Source organism: Pieris napi, chromosome 22 (assembly GCF_905475465.1).
Source record: "Pieris napi chromosome 22, ilPieNapi1.2, whole genome shotgun sequence".
Classification (NCBI taxonomy): domain Eukaryota; kingdom Metazoa; phylum Arthropoda; class Insecta; order Lepidoptera; family Pieridae; genus Pieris; species Pieris napi.
In genome coordinates, this window is record NC_062255.1 from 2901541 (window position 1) to 2920983 (window position 19443).

The 19443-nt window shown below is 33.4% G+C and overlaps 2 protein-coding genes and 1 long non-coding RNA gene across 4 annotated transcripts; 1 reads left to right on the forward strand and 2 right to left on the reverse strand.

The window, feature by feature from the left end:
- Positions 1-818: 818 nt before the first annotated feature.
- Positions 819-15233, forward strand: LOC125060935 (monocyte to macrophage differentiation factor 2). Of its 2 annotated transcripts, XM_047666055.1 has the most exons (5): positions 819-1101; positions 1177-1254; positions 1777-1967; positions 2997-3249; positions 14135-15233. In XM_047666055.1, exons 1-5 carry the CDS (start codon positions 1090-1092, stop codon positions 14321-14323), a joined length of 723 nt encoding a protein of 240 aa, XP_047522011.1. In that variant the 5' UTR covers positions 819-1089; the 3' UTR covers positions 14324-15233. The 2 variants fall into 2 exon arrangements, with proteins under 2 accessions (XP_047522011.1, XP_047522010.1); XM_047666054.1 differs by having other exon boundaries at positions 820-1254.
- On the reverse strand, positions 9493-9969 carry LOC125060936. The gene is made up of 2 exons (XR_007118945.1): positions 9824-9969; positions 9493-9668 (listed from the first exon to the last, which is right to left on the reverse strand). It is a non-coding gene; the product is annotated as an uncharacterized LOC125060936 (long non-coding RNA).
- Positions 15234-16900: 1667 nt separating the features above from the next.
- Positions 16901-19110, reverse strand: LOC125060768 (arginine--tRNA ligase, cytoplasmic). Its single transcript, XM_047665821.1, has one exon. The coding sequence runs from the start codon at positions 19007-19009 to the stop codon at positions 16976-16978; it is 2034 nt and encodes a 677-aa protein (XP_047521777.1). The 5' UTR covers positions 19010-19110; the 3' UTR covers positions 16901-16975.
- Positions 19111-19443: the final 333 nt, after the last annotated feature.

Consider the following 19443-nt stretch of genomic DNA (forward strand, 5'->3'; position numbering starts at 1 on the left):
CGAAGATATTTTTCCATGTTGCTTTTATTTAGCTTATTAAATTGAAATAAGACAAAACCTTTAAAGAATAGAAGGTTTTAATAAGCTAAATTAACAGTAAAATATTTTGGTTACATTGACAAAAGTTAGTGTCTAAACAGATTGACAATTTCGTCAGTTTATAATAGTATCATGTAAGAAGTTTACAACAAAGAAGTTTACCGGTGAACCTTTACTGCGTACTTCGCTCACTCCAGTGAGCTTCCGTCCTGCCCTTCCGCCAACCACTCCGCGTCGGCCCAAGGCGAGGCTCGAGTCTCACAGGAGACGCTCTTGCGCTAGTTGAGGGAAAAACGCCCATTCAGGCTAAGCTACGCTCGTTAAAACAGCCCGAGCTGAGCTGTAAAGGCCCTTAAGGCCAACAGTGAGATTCCATTCCCAAAAAAAAACCCAATGTCAGTGACATTTATTGCCCGACGACTCAGTTTTAAATGCGTCGACTATAGCAGCGAGCAGACCTAATTTTAAACCTTGTGTTCTAATTAAAAAATTATATTCTGTACTCTAGGTACGATTCAGATTCGAAATTTAACGCGAACTATAAATTACGTTACGTGTGCCAAATTCAAATACATTTGCGACGTACGGTAATCAGGCTTTACGCAAAATAAAATCTTAGAGATTAGTTATTTTTATCTGTGGTGCAAGTGCCCAAGCCACAGGCGTCTGACTTCTTGTCAAAATAATTTTTGGAAGAAGGCGTCAAATATGCTATACATGACACATGAAACTTTCAGAACAGTGATGACTGATGAGTGAAGTGAACACTGATGACTGACGACTGACAGTCGAAAGTCGACGGTATTGGTCGGTGGTCCACTCCACTGGAGTATTGACTTTTGAGTAGACTCAAGCCTGTTGTTCGTGGGGTGGTTGTGTACTAAAAAATAAATCCTGGGATTGTTCTATAAAAGCAGTATACTAAAAATATAACTTAAAATGTAAATTTAATGACGACCATGAGATTTAATTTAATTAAAGCAACAAGTGCTTGGCTTGTAGTTTCTTGACCATTTAGATTCGATCTCGTAGTCAGACCAAACGCATACCATGGGCGATGTAGTGAGTTTGTTTTCTGTAATAATAATGAAGTTTAAATCAAAGATTTATCAAAGTAACCTTTATTTTCACTGTGAGTTTCCCTGGGAGAAGCTGAAGTCTATTAAATGGAAAAACGAAAGAGCTACATCTAACAAAGCTTATATTCCCACCAAAGTAAGTTCCTTATTTATTTTATTCATTTAATTTTTTAATGATAATATAATTATATCATATAGTTTCCATCCTTACATACTAAGCTTCATTAGTAGCCATCCTGGGATCAAACATTTAATTACTAGTACTTAGTATACTTATAACAAGAGCATTTTTAGATACTATGTAGTTTGAGTTATATTACGATATAACTAAAGGTCCACATAAATTTTTACTTAAAATAAATAATAAAAAAAAACAAGAAATATCCTTAATCTGTATGTAAAATATATCTTAAATTTAAAAGCAATCAATTTTTAAAACACTTTACTTCTTTGTTGGACATTGATATAAATATGTACATGTTATAAATATTAGGCTTTATTAAACTATAATAATTTATGGCATTCCCTATACTCATAAAACAATTCTCATAGCTAGAGTATTATATATAAATTTTATTTATTTATTTAGTTAATTATAAGTAAAAAATAAATGATGGTAATACAATTTATAAAATTACTATTTTGTTTTATGTTTTAGGTGGAAAATGTAGCTAATGTTTGTACACATGCCCTTTGTGTTGCGCCTGCATCTTTTGGTGCCAGGGAACTGCTCACTCGCTCCATAAACGCACCACAAGCAATAGCAGCAATTGTCTATGGGCTCGCTCTCTGTCTTCTTTTTGCAGTTTCCACAACTTTCCACTCTGTGTGCTGTTGTGGTTCTGATACGTAAGTAATCTAAAAGAAACATGCACAGTAAAAAAATATTGTAATAACATATTTTAGTTTGGTCTACTGTAATTTGCACTAATTTAAAATTAAGCTGAGATAGTATGGTTTTTGAACACTTATGTTTCAATAGGCATTTTAAACAGAAAATTTTCTGAGCACATCAACCAATCTAAGTCTTGAATACAAATATTTCATAATCTTGCTCAAAATCTTAAAGTAAACTTTAATGAAATTTCTCCAACAAGTTAAGATATTGTTTATAGGTAAAAAATATTTAAATAGCTTATTCAAATAGGGAAATTTTTGAAACGGAATTCGTTTTGCGTGAGTTTTATTTCTTATGTCAAATTGGTATTCAAGATACATGCAACATTCAATTACTTTAGCGGATCTAGGTTAACCAAAATTATAATTCAAAACCTTAGGGATTTGATAAAATACTCTAATAGAAAACTGCTCGCTTTATACGATCGTAAAGATAATACGTCTTTGTAAGCACATTTAAATTCTATGCAAACAGATTTAATACATTTTATAAGTAAATGGGAAAATTTACATGTTTTCCAGTGACCAGTATTCAGTACCAAAAAAATATTTTTTGATACTAGTATTAAAAATTGTGTCGTATTTCCACTAGGAAAGAATTATTCGCTTTTGTTTTTTTGTGTAACCAGCTAAATTTGAGTCGTTGATTTCGAACAAAAATTATAGACCAAATAAATAATATATAAAATTCTCGTGTGTTTGTAGTTAAACTCCTCCGAAACGGCGTCTGAGAATCGGACAACATCTATTTTTTATCCCCCTAAATGTTAAGGGTAGTCCACCCCTAAATATATATTTTTTTATTTTTTTGTTTTTATTTTTTTATGATACAACATTAAAAAATACATACAACCCCTAACTTTCACCCCTCTACGATCAACCCCTATTTTTTATTATAAATGATAAAAATGGCAAAACGACGTTTGCCGGATCAGCTAGTAGTCTATATATTTCATACCTTAAAATGTGAAACTCTTTCAGCAAAATGAAGCACTTCCTTCACCGATGCGATCGAGCAATGATCTATATATTCATTGCGAGCTCGTACTTCCCCTGGTTGACGGTTGGGACTCTCTCCTGTTGGATGCTGAGGGAATTAAGATGGGCGATATGGTTACTAGCGATTCTTGGCATCACCTACCAACAAATCTTCCATGAGCGGTACAAGATGCTGGAGCTATTGCTGTATCTTATCATGGGGCTGGGTCCTGCTGTCGTCATTTTCACGTCTAATGTATGTTGCTTTTGTGCATGTGTATATACTATGAGTTTCTTTTATAACGGCTTTAATTTATGGTTCATGCTGAGGTCATAAGTGTGAGGTTTAAAAACGAGAAAAGCTATGTTTCAAAGTCAAATCAATTATTTCAATTAGGCCTAATAAAAAGGCACTTTTGAAAGTTATAAATATTTAAAAATCCCCAAAGGGTAGTTTCATATTCATGTTGCAGCCAACTAGCTTAATTATCCGTTCAATTAACGGCCTAGCCTTTTAATTTAACAGCGCCGTTTAACTAACGGCCTAAAAGATATTCAGCCGTAGCGTTTGTTACAACATTTACTAAACTGGCTGGCTAATGCTTAGGCCAATCGTACGATAGTGTCATTATTTGGCAGAAATAAAAAAGATAAACATGAAATAAAATTTATATTTTTTTTTTAAATTAAATTGCTTGAGTCAAATTCACATTGTTATTGTCACTACACTCTTCCATTGTACTTGTACTTCCGTTTTTCATGAAAATTTGTAAAACACCATCAAAGTTGTGGTTTGCCGACGCCATATTGACAGTTTGAAGAGTTTCGTTTCGAGTTTGAGAGTAGCAAAAAGTGGAAAACATCTTTCAGGCCACTAGTTAAACTAGCTAGGCTGATAATTGGACGGCTAATTAAGCTGGTTGGCTGCGACATTCATATGGAGAAGAATGGGCAAGTAACTCCATACTTACTCTTTTAAATTAGTGTTTTTCAATATTTTGTATACATTGATTTTTGATAATAATTCCTTTCTGAATCTTACCCTAATCACCTCGGGCTTTTTTGTTTTTTGTTTTTGTGGGCTAGTGTTGTGTTTAGCGTTCAAATGTCTTTCATCCCAGTTTCATCTAAATAGCTATCTAACTCGAACATAGAAATACTTTTACTGTCTTTCCATATAATACATGTTTTATACATTAGATCTATACATAATATATATTATATTATATTATAAACATAGTTTGCTACAAGAGTGCATATTTGACTGCAATTGCTTTTGTATTAAAACCGGGTGTTTATGACAGTAACGACACGAAGCCCGGCAGCGGCTGATTATTCCTCGCATCTGCCGGCTACATTAATCAAAAACTCGTAAACTTTTTACTAATAATTAAACGTTTATATACCATTAAATTTACTATTTATCTAGATTGATAAGAAACTGAGAAAGAATTTACTAAATTGGTTAATAGGGTCTTTTGATTAAATAAAAATATTAGTCTTCAAAAGGATTTTCTGATTTTTGAATTTTAGAAAGCATTTTGCAGATATTTAAATATTCAAAGCGAACTTTTACGATTGTATTTGAAAAATATGAAAAGCTATTCGACGGGTCAATAGCAGACAAATTTTATTATAACAAAATTAACCTTTATACCTATTCTCTATAAAACGTTAAATATACTGTTCGATTTGAGCTATATTATACATTTATATTTTAAATATCATCTGGCATTTACCGGTACTGCTAATAATAACAAATTGTAACCCTTCGACAAACAAATATATATATATGATATTTAGCTGCCCCGCGAACTTCGTATCTCCTTAATGTGATTTTACTTAGCCTACCTTTTTAGTACATCCCAAGATGGAACATTTTGCTATGCTACCTCAGAGACTGTTCGGTTTTCCGGAATGAAAACTTTTTAGGTTTTTATGTGAATTTTTCTCTATATAATAATAATAATAATAATAAGTATCTATATAAACCTTAGAGTTCAAGTCATACGATTTTAATGAACAAAAATAGGGGTTTATCGTAGAGAGGTGTAAATTAAGGGCTGTATGTATTTTTGTATGCTGTATCATAAAAATATAAAAACAAAAAAATATCTATAAAATAAAAATTTAGGGGTGGACCACCGTTACCAACCGACCACTTACTGAATATCCATTAAAAAATTCATAAGAATCGGTCAAGCCGTTTCGGAGGAGTATGGGAACGAACATTGTGACACGAGAATTTTATATATAAGATGTCTTTAGAACATCTGTGGCTCCTGAGGTCTTTCATCACGTAAAAAATTGCTAATAATAGATTTGGAGGATTTCATAGTTATCAATCCGCAGTGTTCCTCATACCTTAGTAACTCGTGAAACTTGCTATTTTAGTCAAAGAGGTTTTTTTTTGTAAAGTCTGCCTGGTAGCACGCGGCCACCACGATCTTTTCTGGTCTTCAACAGACGAAGTGTTGTTGTATCTGTTGATAGTACGATATACGACATTCGGCTGATAACAAGCTTTTGAAGTGTCTGGAATATGACCGATGGCGCCATACCCACTTTGTGCAAGGCGATCAACACCCAATTCTATATTGTAATTTTATAATGAATCCGAAAACATATGTGAAATGGCGCAAAATCTAAAGAAGTGTTCCAAATTCAAAATAATTAAAAAGTTGAAAAAAAGAAAAGTTTTTATGTAACAGTATTTATGGCCAGACAGTTATATTAGAACTAATATAGCACGTGTTATTAGTAAGAGCTAAAAATACATATCCGCAGCGTGATTATCTTTAACATTTTCTAGTGCTATTCTTGACTTGACATCTTGACATGGAGCCTCAAGGGCGGCTTAATTAATTCAAAATCGTTCTTATAGGCTCGAGTCTTGCAAACATTTTTGTATCCAACCTAATACGCGACTTTCGGCTTTCCGTACAATGCGTATAAGAGCTGAAATTCAAAAACAGACTATTTCCTTCCTCCAGGTGAAATTGTACTTCTATGGGCTTACACGACCCGTTTTGGTATCAAGTTCAAACTACTAAGAAATGGATTTGTGGCTTTTTTCGTAAAAAGTAAATGAGCTGTTTATAGGTCGTGTTGTTAATTAATGAATGAATTGTATCGTTTGGATCTTTATAAGTTAGAGCAACACTTCGGACAATTCTAATGATAATACCGCTATTTAACTTATTAAATTTATTTGTATATTTTCTGATACTTATGCCATGTAGTACCTCATATTTATTCAGAAATATTTACAGCTTATAACTTACTAAATATAATGTTCTTTTTACGCCATTCAACAATGTTTTAGATAAAAGTCAAAAATCATTTATTTTATTTAATTTAATCATACAGGTAACACAATGTACACTTCATAAGTGTTAGTGCCGGTTCTCAAATCAAGGGCGTAGAACGGAGAAGAAAAAAAAGAAGAAAACTCTCCGCCACTCTTTTTAATCGCCATTTTTTTACACGACGTTTGTAAGGAGTTGCAACCTTTACACCATGTTCCACATGACATCTTAAGTAATTAATAATAATAAAATAACTTAGAAACAAAGACTTGTCTTCTATCAGCAGGAGGCATGGTGAAATAGGAGCACGCACTCATATTTATGTGAAACAATAAAATACAAGCTCCCTCCTTATCAGAATGCCAAATCGTAAAATGACTGCTTCACGACTGATTTGAGCGCGACCGCCTCGAAAACCGCTGTGAGAGATCGAAAAGTGAGTTACAGAATCTCAAGGCTGATTTATCATATTTTTCATCAGAGCAATTAAACGAGATCAGAAAAATTTTGAAGTAATTTTTCGTAATCAATATCTGCTGTATATGATAAGCAACAGCTGTACAGTCATTAATATATTAGGAACAAGGAATGTTTCAAGCGTGAACAGTTTTGATCTGTCATATGAACCTTGACCCCGTGATAATACACAGTACCTACATATGCTATTGTCGCCTCTATTAGAAGTAGTGTCCGAGTTCGTAATTCGCATCATCATACAAAATTTCATAATCGGCTGCATCCGTGAAATAGATTCATATTTTGCCAAAAGTCACGGCTATAGAATAGATATATGGAAGGATAATTAAGGCACAAGTGTGTGATTAGATAATAATAATAGGTTTTGCATATACAATCTTAATATATAAAATCCTCGTGTAACAATGTTCGTTCCCATACTCCTCCGAAACGTCTGAGAATCGGCTATTATCTATCTTTCAAACCCCTAAGTGATAAGGGGTGACCCAAAATTTATTTTTTTGAAAAAAAAATTGTCTTTATTTTTTATGGTACAAAACATACAAAAAAACATACAATCCCTAATTTTCACCCCACTACGATCAACTTTTTATTTTAGTAGATAGTTATTTTTATTGAACTAAAAAATGTTACCTAGAGATAATATACATGGCAAAACAACGTTTGCCGCGTCAGCTAGTAATATATACTTTGATAATAATTTAAAAAAAATGCATATATGTAGTATATTTACTAAAGTACACCACATCATGTATAATGCATTTACTACAGTATAAGTTACAATCTATCTATTCTTGTGTTTCCCAACGTGGGGTCCACGCCCCACGGGGGGGGGGGGGGGTAATTTGATTGTTAAGGGGGGCAGTTCGAAAATGGACTCAATTATGTTTTTAATTTACTTATTGGGTTTCGTTAACAATTTACTAATGATTTTTCCTATGTTTATTTTATGTTTCTTATAATATGTATAAACAATTCAATGTTTAATATGAAAAAAATTGCATGTTACATAATGGGTTCATAAGAGTTTTTCGAAAGGCAAGGTATGGCACAAAAAAGTTTGAGAAATATCTATTCTAAAAACAATAACGGTGTAGATAAATTTCACAGAAAAGTTTGTAGTAAAATGGAGAGAAAAATCTGTATTAGAAAAAGAAAAAGTTTCTTTCAGAATAGTGTTAGTAATTACATAAAAAACAATTCTTATTTGAACGCTATTGCGCATAGTCTGTTATTTTCGTCGTCTTTTGCTGCACCAGTAATTATGTTGTATTTTTTACTTGTTTTTATTCATATCTTGCGATATTGAGGCATCTTTGTGATAAAGCACGTGCAAGCAATCCCAATTTGTAAACAAAAGAATGGATTTCTTAAAATGTTCGATACGTATGATAGCTACAGTCGAGTTTTACGGACTAGGACAATAAAGCGACAAAAGAACGTACAGAGTCCCGCAGCTTTAACTAATTTTGGCAACTTAAAAAGTACTTTTTATTATTTAATTCTCGTTATTGAGGGTGGGGTTATGCTATGTAGAGTGTGTCATTGTATCGAAGATAAGCTAAACCAACCAAAGCCTTGTGATTTTCACGCTTTAGAGGCTTTCGCGTTAAATCGAGGGACGTTACATTGTACATTACGGTGTAGATAAATTACACAAAAAATAAAAATATTACACTTTCAACTACAAATTTTAGTTTTACTAGTAATTTCCTATTTAAAAATCAAATCAAATCAAAATCGTTTATTCATTAAGGTACAATATACTAATATGAACGCCACAAATAAATACATATTAAATGCTTCTAATTTTACATTTACTGCCTCAAAGTTCTCAAATCAAGGGCGTATAACGGAAGAGAAGAACTGACAATGAACTCTCCGCCACTCTTTTTAATCTCCAAGTTTTTTGTTTTACACAATGTATGGAGCTGCAACCATTACACCATGTTCCACGTGACATCTTAAGTAATTAATAGTTAATTATTTATTACTTAGGTTGATATTAAGTTAATGCTCCCTTATGTCAAAATGATTTTTGACATACGGAGCATTCAAGTATTACATCACGCAATTTTTGAAAATTATTGACACCGGCGCGTTACATGGGGGGGGAGGGCATGTAACGCGCCGTAACGTTTTTCTGTACCCAAGTATAGTAAAATGTTTCATGATCACCTTGTGACTCTCTTAATACCTAAAAGTTTATGGTGTAAAGTACTTGAAAGTAGAAAAGGACCCCCTCCCCCCCAAAATTCGTTACGTAATACTTGAACGCTCCCATACGTAGACAAACGTCACGCTATATATCGACTCTGAACCCTTACCATATACAACTACTTTAATCGTAATTTTAAAACCCATTTACAGATTAATTCTTATTTAGTTGAAGTGGTTGAATGGGAAGCCTTATTCAAAAGCCATTGCAGAAAGTAGGTCATCCAATATAAATAAGCGGACTATGAAAGAATGAACATAATCTCCGCTTCATTTTAATCTGTAAAAGACGTATACTTGGTGCAGTTACTGAAAATTAGTTACATTTTTTTTTAACCCTAGAAAGATAATCATATTTTGTAATACGGAAAAGATAATCATGCGTAAAATTTACGCAAGAATTTGAATTAGTTGTAGGTCTAGGTTTAATAGTTTATTTTAATGAATTGTATGTTATTATATATACACATATATTAGAATAATTAATACTGCAGATCATTTTTTAAACTCCTTTTATTTTTACTTAAAAAAAAAGAAAACTTTAAACGTGGTCCGCTACTTCACTGTCGGTGTCCTCACACGGAAGCTCGTCATCACTTTGCATAAGAGCAGCCAGGATTTCGTGTTCGTTGAAATTGATACTCCCCATTGTGATATATATTTGCCTCAATATCTTTAGAAATGAAATTATAATATTAGTTATGATATAAAGTATTAAAACAGTACTAAAACTGTCATATAAGCCAAAATCATAAAAGTCACGATAAAGATAATCATGCGTAATTTTGACTCACGCGGTCGTTATATTTCAAAATCGGTGGCACTTACCTTATTGACACTTACGTCACGCGGCAGCTCCCAACGACGAATGAGATGTCCTAAACGCACAGCTATGGATTCGCGCTAATTAGAAAGATAGAGCAATTATTCGAAAACGCATGCGTAAATTTTACGCAGACTATCTTTCCAGGGTTAAACGAGTTTTTTACCGTTTGTATGTTACTAAAACAGTAAAATAATAATTAGACAACAATAGCTTGTATTTGATATCATTCAGGAGTTTAAAGTTCGGCGCGGTTGTTGAGATGTTCAAATATCTGTAAATGAAACGCTTAGTTTGATGCTGGGTGTCAACTGGCTTTAATCGTTCAATACTTGAGCTTATAACTAAGATAACATTAGGGGTAGTGGGGTTGCAACGCTGGATTAACATAAAACTAAGTTGGCTTATTTAATCTAAAAGACGCTTGAATATATGTGTGGTCGAACTTTTTGGACATTATCGGAAACAAGAATGTTATATTACAATTTATAAGTGGAAAAACTAAAGGGCTCATTTTGGCTTGAAGTGTTCGATGATTGCTAACATTTGGTTTACGCTTTTAATTATTTACTAATATATATATATATATATGTATATGTAACTTAACTAATGTTAGGGTTACTTAGTTTTTTTAACCGTTTTTATGATTAATACTAGGTCTAGGCTCACTAGGTTTTTGTATCCAGATTCTGTACGAAAAGTCTTAAACATAATCTCTACATTTGAACTCCAAAATTTGCTTTTTATACATTTTTATAGGAATTTTATACAGTATTGTTCAAAAGTTCAAAGGTCCCACTTATCTCGGCTAAACAAAACAGCCTTGACCGTTCTATTTACAACAAAGCCTACGAAACCGCACAGTAATGCTAGGCACATAAATCAGTCAAATTACGTACTTTAACTTTCTGGGCTTCTATAATATGGATATATTTACGCAAGAACAACGTATGTAGTCTGTTACAAGATTGAAAGGTAGCGTTTAATTATACGACCTTTATGTGTAAACTACCGTCATTTTCCTAAAATATTTAGAAACTACCCGCGTTTTACACATTTTTATAACAACAATAATATGCTCGTAGACGAATGTTACATCCGGAATATTATATTATCATATTCCACCGATATGTAGACAATAGACATATTGCTTTTGGTGAACGCACTTGTAGGCGTAATTGTAGGTACGTTAAAGTTTGTTATAAATTGTAATTGTAGAACACAAAGATGTTTTTACTGAAGAACTGAAAATTCGTGTATAGGTTAATTAATAGGTTAAGTAGATACAGTATAGACAATTGTCTATATATTTTGTACCTACTGAATAATTTAGTCTTGACGTTCCTATAATTATATCGATGAGTATGTAATATGTTGATTCAGTGAAGTGAATTAATCCTATTACAGAGGAACCAAACAAGGGTTCACGCAGTTACTTAAGTCGTTTCAAGTCGATAATTTCTTTTGTTTTTCGGGCAACAGAGCAAGGTTCAAGCGAATGTTAAATGCGCACATAGAAAGATATTCCATTGGCGCACATCCTACCTCAAGGATGCTCTAACAGTCACGCTGATGCCACTAAGCTCTAACCTATAATTGTTTCTTATTTGTACTTAAAAAATAATACCTACCTGCTACTGGTATATAGTATACTAGTAGACTCGGCCAAGCGTTGCTGTGGCTAAGATTTTTGTTATATTACATAGTAGTAAAATATTCAAGAGAAACGGCAGGAGAACAATCCACCATGCTTTGTTGGTGGTTATGCCATTAAATTGTAGCTTATGTGAAACGTTGGTATTTATTTTGATAAGGATAAATACCTAGGTACGAATAAAGAGCCTTTTCTAGCGGTGGTATTTTAATTAAAAAAATTAATAAAAGGACAGTTATTGTGACGTAACTATAAAATATAAAGACATGCGGTCGCGACATTTTTTATAGATAGTGATGTGTCCTGAAAAATTGATCTACATCATTTTGTTCTATCATTAATAGTTTTCGCAGCGCACGCGATTGAAGGAAGTTTTTTGTTCATTTTTTTACACCTTGGGTTACATTATTCAAGTTTTAGTAAGCATCCCTATTTTTTTTTTAAAATGAAACATAGCCTATGTCACTCGGGAGTAGCGTAGCTTGCCAACGGTGAAAGAATTTTTGAAATCTGTCCAGTAGTTTCGGAGCCTATTCATTTCAAACAAACAAAAAATCAAATGTTTCCTCTTTATAATATTATTATTATGGTATAGACAATCTGAAATACGATTTTGAACCTAAAATATTAGGGCCTAAGGTTTATTACATGGTGACACGGAATACTGTGCCAATACTACTAGCCAGTGTTAAATATTTGATCTATTCGTACATGAAATGTTTAAACAAGAATTCTATAAATACTTCCTTCAAAGCTCCATTTAATTGCCGATCAAGTCGATAAGTAGAACTCACCTTGACGTGATGGACGGGCTAGTTAGGGCAATTTACTTGTATCTACTATAAGAAATATATTTTATGATGAATTGCTTGCTAAAATCCCTATCCACTAGGTTGACTAGAAATATCCCTTTTACACACGGTCTGTCACACGTTTGTGCCCATCGTTTACTGGTGTTAATAGATTGTGTCGGTGGACATTTTCAGCAAATCCATAGCCACCTTTCGCCGAATCGTTTTAGAAACCTTGCTGTGTTAATTATTTGCTGTTATTATTTTCTTTATTATTATATAATGATGTATTTACAGTGTATATCCGCGGATTCGTTTGGTGTAAATAAAAAACATGCGTTCAAATTTTTATGACCTATACTGACAGTAATAAGTATTGTTCACGACCGCAACATGTTCGGGAGATTAATATCTATAATTACATAATAATGAACTTTAAATAACATTATTACAAACGAAACATATGACGTTGAAACGAAAGGTATTTTTTTCTGATTTTGTACTAGAATCAGCGGCAATCGTTTTTTTTTATGTAATAGGAGGCAAACGGGCAGGAGGCTCATCTGATGTTAAGTGATACCGCCGCCCATGGACACTCACAATGCCAGAAGGCTCGCAAGTGCGTTGCCGGCCTTTCTTGAAGGACCCTAAAGGGCCTGATCGACGGACGAGTAAGACCGCGGTTTTATGGCTCGTCGGTAAAGCTCGCCGGTGTATCATTGCAAAACCACGGTTTTAAATACCGCCGAGCCTGGCTCGCGGCTCGTCGTCATGCTATATTTTTTACTCGGCTCGCCATGCAAAACCGCGTGTCGGAAAGAGAACAAGACATGTTTGCGACTGTTTTGCTTGCTAATCGATCAGCACCAACGAGCCTCGAGCCAGGTTCGTCGGTATTTAAAACCACGGTCTTACTCGCCCGTCGATCATAGGCTTAAGTTTATGGCGATAGCTGACTATAATGTTGAGTTTTTGTACGCCGTGTATAGATATTGAGCGAACTAGAAAATTGCATACAAAAGCGTTGGTTTTGCTATCGTATTATAATTTAATTTCACCTTAGAAAAATTACGCTTGCGGTGTCTACTTTACTCTATTCTTATTTATTCTATTGGCTTAATGCTTAATTGAATTTAGCATGTCCGTCACTGTAAATTACGAAATTGTTTAGAAATAAATAAGTGATTTTTATATGTGACTTAGATGCTAAAGTATTGGGTTTGTATTGGAAAAACTATAGCCGTTCCGACGTTTTTACACGCTTTATATTAGCTTCACCTGTATGTATGTATGTAACCGACTCCTTCGGACTCGATTTTGACCCACTTTTAACGGACAGATTTAATTCAAACTTTGCGCACCTGTCAAAGATCGATGACAATGCAATAATCCGAAAAAAAATGAAAAAAATAAAAAATAATTAAAAAAAAACTAAAAAACACGCTTTAAAAAAAATATACATATATATGTATATATATAAATTAGGAATTATTTTTCACTTTTTAGTGTGATGTGCTTTAAAAGCGTGTTTTTTAGTTTTTTTTTGAATATTTTTTTTTATATATTACTTGTTGAAAACGAACTTAGAAATGTGTCATTCCCAGACTATGTCTATAGTTATTCTTAGCAGGCCTAGGATGAAGAACTACCATTTTAGGCAACCCAAAACAAAGTGCAATCATACTTAAATAAACATACATTTACTAGTTTATTTACGTATTGGTATAGTTCAATTCTAGTCAACTATGTAACGATACGATTTCTTACATTGGTGAAATTGTTCACAGTGAGATTGGGTTATTCAGTCCCCATTGCGTATGTAACTCGCGTCTTGCGTTGCCAGTATTCTAATAGAATGTATTATTTTTCAGCACCAGTTTCCAGCGATGCACGATCTCAAACTCGGCGGTATGTTGTACCTTATAGGAGTGTTCTTCTTCAAATCAGACGGACGTATACCATTTGCCCACGCTATATGGCATCTGTTCGTCGCTTTAGCCGCCAGCGTACACTATCTGGCGATACTGCGACACCTCTTCCCCGAACTCAAAACCCAATAAAGACTGCCCTATTCAATCTCAATTTGAGCTCTCAATGCTATTTTTGTAACTATAACAGGATAATTCGTCTTGAACGCCAATTGGATCTATTGAGCAACGTTCATTGATCTAAGACGATTTATTCTGTTCAATGCATGTTATCGATATAAGATTAATATAATAGTGTTATGGATAGGTTTTGTTCTGAATTCTTTCTAGTCTAGTTTTCGTCCATGTTTATGTTTTAATCGCCATGTTACGCAAGTTATTCGAGCTTGAAGGTCTTAATATCGGTTTGCATATGGTTTCGCGGTTTCTGTGTGATGTAACGTGTCTACACGCAAAATGATAAATGACGCGTTTTACAAGGATAATATGAAACTTAATATATTTATTCTTGCGTTGTATTATAGCCTGTGCAAAACACTGGCGTAGCAGTTATGCAAACTAATATAGGTTTAATTGTCTATGCGTCATTTACTTATTTTTTATAGAAGTTAGAATGTTGTTAACATAACAAAGAAGTATTTAGCGACCGCAAATCTTACGATGGTTCTCTACTATGTGGTTTAAAGTATGATATATTCAAACTTTTTGGCATTATACCAAAATTTCATACCACTCTACTGCTCTCTTAACCACTGAAGAGGCCCTTGAACATCGACAAAGCGTATCTACAAAGGTTCGGTTTGAATGAACTATTGTTTTCATCGACGTGGGTTGAACTCGTCAAAAAAGTTTTTGGCAATCGGAAACAATATCACGATAGTATTTTGAATCATTTGACTTGATTATATAGAAACTACTAGCTGACTCGGCCAAGCGTTGCTGTGGCTAAGGTTTTTGTTATATTACATAGTAGTAAACTATCCAAGGGAAACGGTAGGAGAACACCAGTCATGGGGACCACCATGCTTTTTTGGTGGCTATGCCATATTGTAGCTTATGTGAAACGTTGGTACTTTCAACACAGCGCCATCTGTTAGAATTGTGACTGTCAAATAATAATTAAATAAATTAAGCTATCCCATCTATTAAGTAAGATCAAAATGCACACGGTGTGCAAATTTGATTGAAATCGTTTAAGTAGTTTAGGAGTCCATAGCGGACAAACAACGTGACGCGTAATTTATATATATTAAGATATGCCTAAGCTTTTAATGAACGTGTAATATCACCAATAATATTTTATTTGAAGAAGATAAACTCGGCTCGGTTGTAACATACCTTTTGGAATATATGCTGAATTAATCAAAAACTTAAACATGGACCTAATCGCCAAATAGATATCTAAAAGTGATTGTTCTTGTATATTTTGTAACATATTGTTGAAGAAATCTTATTGTTGTAAAATCGTAGTTGTATTACAGAATCTTGAGACCAAACCCTTTTTAGAGAATTTAAATTAACATGTATTAGAATTTTTAGAGATGTTTATCTATATACGAGTCCTAGTTTTTCTGTAAGTAATACTTTTATACAATTCGATATTTCCTTAGATTAGACTGTGTCTGTCTTAGGGTAGCTTGTGGTTTGATGTTAGTAGGCTAATGCAAAATGATATGAATCCTCATTCACAAGGTAACTTGTTCTATTCCTTAGATTTAACTAATTTAATAGCGATTGCTCAATCATTGTATGTGTTTTAAGACTTCCATAGTGGAGGATTCCTAGAAGCGTATCTCCATATTTCCATGAATCTCATTAGTAACATTTATTTAGCTTTAATAAGGGTATTGCAATATATACGAATCTTGTTTGACAATTATTACGGATGTAGAAATGTATCTTTGATTTTTTTTAAGTATTGTTTTATGCTCTCCAATTTGCATACTTGTAGTAGTCAATGTTTATTGTGGATGTTGAAGTATTGCGTTAACACAATTGTCTTTGTAATCTGGACCGACGCTAGGGTGATGTAGGTCGGATGAATATGTATGTGATTTCTTCACTGTCCCATATTTTGAAAAGAATACATTTCTAAAGATGCTTGGTCATGGAGACATACCGTGATTGTAATGACAATGGAATCTCTAAATACGTTTCACTATTACGATTTTTTTTTTAAACTTGATATAATCTCCAGCTTAAAGAAATATTGCGCACTGCCAGTAACAAGTGCATTATTGCAGATATGGATCGCATCCATTATTTCTAGTCAAATTTGCCGAATTTAAAGCTATTAGGTGTTAATTTTTACCCCATTCGATGTTTATTATACGTTAATTCATGAGTTTTTAATACGCTGTATAGGTGACAGGGTAATTTAAGTCATTGCAAAGCATTGAAGGCGATATAAAATGGAGTAAAAATGTGAATGATTATTGTTTTAACATCATCAAAAAGGTATTTTTAATCCTAGTACAAAGTTGTCTCCCGTATGAAAATTTGTATTGAATGTAGTACTTTCACATTGTATAAAAAAATATTTTTGTGGTTTTAAAATCCTTGCTTAACCAGTGTTATTTTAATATGTTATAGTAGTGATAATTCTGTATTTTTATAAAATAGTGTTACTTCATACAATCATGTTACCTTGATATGGACAGTGGTATAGTTTTTTAGAGGTTTTTGGGAACTAATTAAAACTTTTACACTTATTTGAAGTTATTTTATTCACACTTAATAAGTTAGTAGAAATATGTATAAAATGGTATATAGAAAAAGATTTTACTACATTTTAGAAACAGTTTTAATTCCTAATATTTCAAAACATTTAGTCATGATACGGGCAGTTACTTCGCATAACATTAGCCTTTCATAGAAAATTTTGATAACATTGCCAGATTTGTCTTTCTCAACACAGTAGCACTTATCATAAAATTCAGTAAATGTTGATGATATTTCATATAAATATTCACATAAGCTATGTAAATATAGATCGTTCGTTACTTTAAGAATCACTTCTGGGAACCGTAAGAGGACTTTACCCAGCTTCCATTCAGCGTCATGAGTTAATTTTATCCCAGATTTTTCAAATTCCGTCATCAAAGTATCAAAAGAAACTTGAGCCGTTCTTGATATTGACTGAATCCTAGTCAATGCATACAATAAATAGACAGCAGTGTTTCCTTTGTCATCTAACATTTTGTCAAAAGAAAAGATATAATCATTTATTCTGTTGTGTGAAAGGTCTGCATATTTAATACAACCATATGCTACGGCTTCTTGTGCTTGCTTTAATTCTTCTGGAGTAAGCACCTTGTCACGGCCTTTCTCAACCAGTTTATCAAGAGCTCTCTTTAAACCTTCATCCATTAGGTCAATTAGTTTTATTGTATCACCAGATCTAGTTTTAAATTTCTTTTTGTCTTCACCCAATACTACTCCAAATCCAACATGTTCAATCTTCTGCCCATCTTTTAGGATACCTGCCCGTCTAGCACAAGCTTCAATGGTGGCAAAATGAGTGTACTGACCCACATCAGTTACGTAAATGAGCCGCTCACCTTTTTCTTCTTCGACTCTTTGCTTTATTGTTGCCATATCAGAAGTATCATAAGTATATCCCCCATCAGACTTTACAATTGTTAATGGTATTCCAGTTTGTTCAGTGCTGCCCCACATAATTAACCTGCCTTCATCTTCCTCCAGCAAACCCTTCTCTTTCAATTCTTTTACTACAGTATCCATCCTGCTTTGATAAAATGACTCACCACGGTCTATAATTTTTATATCTAACCTATCATAAACCTTTTGAAATTCTTGCCGAGATACTTCACATATAAGTTTCCATGCTGCAGTATAATCTGGGTGTCCCGATTGTAATTCAACTACACAAGCATAAGCCCTCTTTTTGAAATCTTCATCTTCATCAAACCTTTTCTTTGATTCTTTATAAAATGCTTGTAAATCAGATATAGGTGGTGAGTGAGTTTTATAATCAGGGAACTTGTCTTGTAAGTGCGCAATAAGCATACCAAACTGTGTGCCCCAGTCACCAAGGTGATTTATACGAAGGACATCATGGTTTAGGAATTCTAAAACACGACATATACTGTCCCCAATAATAGTTGATCTTAAGTGACCAACATGCATTTCTTTAGCAATATTTGGTGAAGAGAAATCTACAACAATCCTGTTTTGCTTTACAGGAGGTGGTTTCACTCCAAATCTAAGAATGCTATTCAGAACATGTTCTACAAAAAGTTTATTTAAATATATATTTAAGAATCCTGCACCAGCTACTTCCAGTTTTTGAATAAGCGGTGATGAGGGTGTTTTTATCAATATATTATTTCCAACCTCTCTAGGATTAGTTTGGATATTTTTAGCTTTTAATAATTGTGAAATTGGCATAGCAGAATTACATTGGTAGTCTCCAAACTTAGGATTATTGCCAGAAAGAGTGATTACAACAGGCGGGTCTTCTAAATCGGGATAAGCTGACTCAATCGCAATGGTAAAAATTTTCTTCAATTCATCAACGACACATATGGTGCCTTCAATTGATTTAATATTACTAATTAACGTTGGTCGATTTTTGGGAGCCTTCACGACTCCACTTACTGATTTAATTGCATTTTCGAGAATCGCCAAGCGATGTTTCAGTTTCTCGTTATCAGAAAGTAATTTAACAATTTGTGGGTGAGACGTATAGTTGAGATCCCCTCGTACAAGTTTATCGAGTTCTTCCTGTATAGCCTGAGCTTCCTTTTCAGCTACCAAAGTTCTTGCTTCGATTGACTTTAAATCGGTATCAGACATCGTGTATATAGTTCAACTATTCATATAAAATTAATAATTACTGAGGAACGTAATGTTGAGGTTATTTTACTTTGAGTTTGCTATTTCTTAAAGTTTGCCATTTGGTTCAGGGCTGCCAGGTGAAAAAAACGCATGATCGTACACCAACTACAAAAAAATCGTACATCAAGGAAATTTTGAAATGAAAAGATCGTACAACATAAAAGTGAAAAGTTTTTATTTAAAATGAGTGGCTGCCTTTGCCTTGAAGAGTGTAACTTTAAAACTCCATATTCTGAAAACATTTCGACGTCACAAACAATCCACCTGGCTTTAAATTGGTTTTTACCGGGCCGGAAATCAAATTTTTCCCGATCGGGACGATACTTCTCTGTGTTTGTTCCTCTATGACCTGTGTTGTAGAAAGCTCTCCTCTTTTGGCTAATTTATTTTTT

Bases quoted from the DNA above. Each gene is read 5' to 3' on its own strand.
- LOC125060935 (XM_047666054.1), top strand. From the start codon at position 1,090: ATGGGCGATGTAGTGAGTTTGTTTTCTGTAATAATAATGAAGTTTAAA. The intron at 1,968-2,996 runs GTAAGTAATCTA...AAACTCTTTCAG, and splicing joins TGCTGTTGTGGTTCTGATAC to CAAAATGAAGCACTTCCTTC. The intron at 3,250-14,134 runs GTATGTTGCTTT...ATTATTTTTCAG, and splicing joins TCGTCATTTTCACGTCTAAT to CACCAGTTTCCAGCGATGCA.
- LOC125060768 (XM_047665821.1), bottom strand. From the start codon at position 19,009: ATGTCTGATACCGATTTAAAGTCAATCGAAGCAAGAACTTTGGTAGCT.